The sequence below is a fragment of the Pinus tabuliformis genome, chromosome 5_1 (genome assembly GCF_031772625.1).
Source record: "Pinus tabuliformis cultivar Carrire ecotype Pingquan chromosome 5_1, CPIR1, whole genome shotgun sequence".
In the NCBI taxonomy this organism is placed as follows: domain Eukaryota; kingdom Viridiplantae; phylum Streptophyta; class Pinopsida; order Pinales; family Pinaceae; genus Pinus; species Pinus tabuliformis.
Window position 1 is genome coordinate 74102419 of NC_142305.1, and position 3089 is coordinate 74105507.

The following is a 3089-nucleotide window of genomic DNA, read 5'->3' on the forward strand; positions in this document are numbered from 1 at the left end:
CAACCTCCTAAACTCTAGGAACTAATCCTAAACTAAGGAGATACGTTACAACCATATAACCATTTTTCCATTATTTTTAACTTGGCTGACCTTAAAATATCATTTCATTTCATTTTATGATTATGAAATTGTTTTTTTGGATTAATCACATTATTAAGTTTTGGTTTACGTTTACCTTTATCTTAATAATGAATCACATTAGATGGTTCTAAACACACTAAAATTTAGTGATGTAATTTATTTGTAAGACAATCTTATAATCAATATGGATCACAAAAGTCTAAAATCAAATATTTGACATGAATAAAGAAACCACCAATTTGATCTAAATATTTAAGTTGCACTGTCATAAATTCTAACGAGTGATTGAGTGATTTTAGACAAAAGTTAAGTTTCACTAGAGGGCCTATTTCTTGTCACCATTCTATTGTTGATTGAGTACAAATGAGATTCTTATAGACACAAAAAGAAATATTGAGAAAAAGATTACTTAGACATTGTTGTCATACATTTAATAAAATAGTGAGTTATTTTGTTTAAATAACTACATTAAAGCTTATCTCCTTATCCTAATACAAAATTTACATATAACAACAAATAAAAAATTGAAACAGAGAACATGACAGAGATGAAAAACAAATGAGCATCATCAAATTTCCATTTAACCGGCCAGATAAATTTGAAATTTCAAACCTATACCAGCTCCTAATTTATTTCAAATACCCCTCATCAAATGTCCACTTAACAAACCAGATAAATTTGAAATTCTAAACCTGTATCAAAAAAACCTCATTATTTCAAATACCACCTGAAACACAAACAGAGTTTTGTGTTTCATTATGAAGTGTCAAGTACCTTTACGAAGCGTCATAGAAAAGTTTCTCTGAAGGTACTATTCAGTATTCACGGAAATGTCACACAGACACTTTTGTTTTACAGTTGTCGAATTTTGGAAATGACCGACTTAAAATTCTGCAAAATGTAGATACCTACCTACGTGAAATCAGAGAGGTTTTTATCTTGAAACTTTTGCAAATGTACATAAATTTAATATAAAAATTTGTCCATTGAAAACAAAATGGTACGGTCGGAATCCAGTAAAATAGAATTTGATTTGATGGGGAATGATACCATGCTTCCCCTCGACTCTTTGGGATGAGTAAATGCAGGACAAGGCCTAGAAAATGATAGGTCTGGACCCTGGTGTTGAGGAAGACTTGGAAGTTGCAAGGATGTTGGCGCTCATTGTAAGCCCAGATGATCTGAGATTTACTCAGGACTCCATAGCCATTAAGTTCAGATACCCATATGATTTTCTGAGAATAGATGATGCAGTGGAACAATTACAGAAGGGACTCCTTGCAGCTACTGTGTTTACCCCCATGAACGTTGTGAGACACAATGGTACCCTCTGGAGCTTAGACAACAGGCGTCTCTGGGTATTCAGGAGAGCCAGAGTCCAGCAAGTTACAGTGAACATTGTAAATTCTAGTTACTCAGAGAGGTCTCGAATGTTTTTCATGAATTTGGATGCCCAATTGGAGCGAGACTATTGCAGCCCTCTCTATTACCCTCGCGTGAGAGGGAGGGTGAGAAGTAGCATATTTAATACTGCTAGCTTCCCCACTACTGTTTCACCACCTTCCCCTTATAAATCTTCCTTGGGTCGCGAATCTACGAGCAACCCTTCCTCCTGGAACACCCATCGTCCTGATCCTGATCCTGTTCCTCTTTATTCTTCTTCTTCTTCAGCAGGTTCATGGCCATCTCAAGGAGTATCTCGGCCTGGCTCATCTTATACAGGCAGCTACTCTGGTTCGTTTTATACAGGCAGCCACTCTGGTTCGTCTTATACAGGCAGCCACTCTGCGAATTCAAATTCTGCAACCAATGACAATTCTCAAGTGTCGATTTTTGATATCTTCAAGAAGGTCATAGACTTTTTCAAGCGACTTTAGATATAGATTTTGTTGCAAGTATGCTTACCAGCACATTTCTTTTTGCAGTTGTTCAAAATGTATGCAAGAGTGTAGCAGAAAAACTTACTAGGGGTCTTTTTGACTTGTGTGACTATCTATGTAATATATTTATGTATGGACTGGATTTGGATTTCAAGTATTGTAATTATAAAAGTTTCCACTATTGTAATTATAAAAGTTTTATGAAAATGGTAACGGGTTTGTCATATTTTCATTCATTTAGATTTTTTCTCATCAGGGTTACCTATGAAGTCATCAGGGTTACACATGAAGTTTATGGTGAAGAAAAAGGTTCATTGAAATTTATAAAATTGATTAGAGGATAAGAAATTAATTATATTTTCATATCATCATTATTTTGCTTATTTAGAAAATTAATCACCATTATTTTGCTCACTTGGAAAATTCAAATTAAGTTAATTGGTAGTATGATGGAATGTGACTATAAAATAAGTAATCTAAGAAAATTATTTTTATAACCAACTTTCTTAAAATGACACAACAGAAAATTTAATGAATTGCATTTCATTCTCGAACTTTAATAAATTGTATTTCATTTTCAAACTTTTTAAGTGTTACATGTTAGATAAACTCACTAAATGATGGAGTTGAGGTTATGCCAATAGTTATGGTTTTGGGCACCTAGTATTGGTGACTCATGGTATTACATGTAGTTGAAACCCTTAAAAAGGCTTGTGTATTCTCTATTGTAGGGAGCCATGGTTGAGCGGTGAGGTTGTTGGTTGGGCTTGGCTATGTTTTAGCCAAGGACAATAATAGATCTATTTGGTTGGTTTTTTCTCCAATTGGGGTTTTCCAGACAATCATAGTGTACATGGTTTGAATGTGTGTTTCTTGATTGTTATATTTATTTCTCTTGAACCCTAACATTACACAAATCAAGCAATTTAATATAAAATGTTCTTTACTTTTAACCTTCTTAACTTTGCATCAGCCAGACACTTTAACAGAGTACTTTTCATACTTAACCTTCTTGGTATGTGGTATTACTCCTCTAACATGCTACCTTCCTAGTATAATAATGCTCCCATGACATGCTTTATTCGAATGCTATATTTAGCTTAATAATGGTCACCTAACATACTTTAA

General features: G+C 33.9%; 1 protein-coding gene across 1 annotated transcript; it reads left to right on the forward strand.

Annotated features, from left to right (window-relative positions):
• The first annotated feature begins 1084 nt into the window (after positions 1–1084).
• Positions 1085–2187, forward strand: LOC149163513 (uncharacterized). The gene has a single exon (XM_089430762.1). The coding sequence runs from the start codon at positions 1185–1187 to the stop codon at positions 1956–1958; it is 774 nt and encodes a 257-aa protein (XP_089286888.1). The 5' UTR covers positions 1085–1184; the 3' UTR covers positions 1959–2187.
• Positions 2188–3089: the final 902 nt, after the last annotated feature.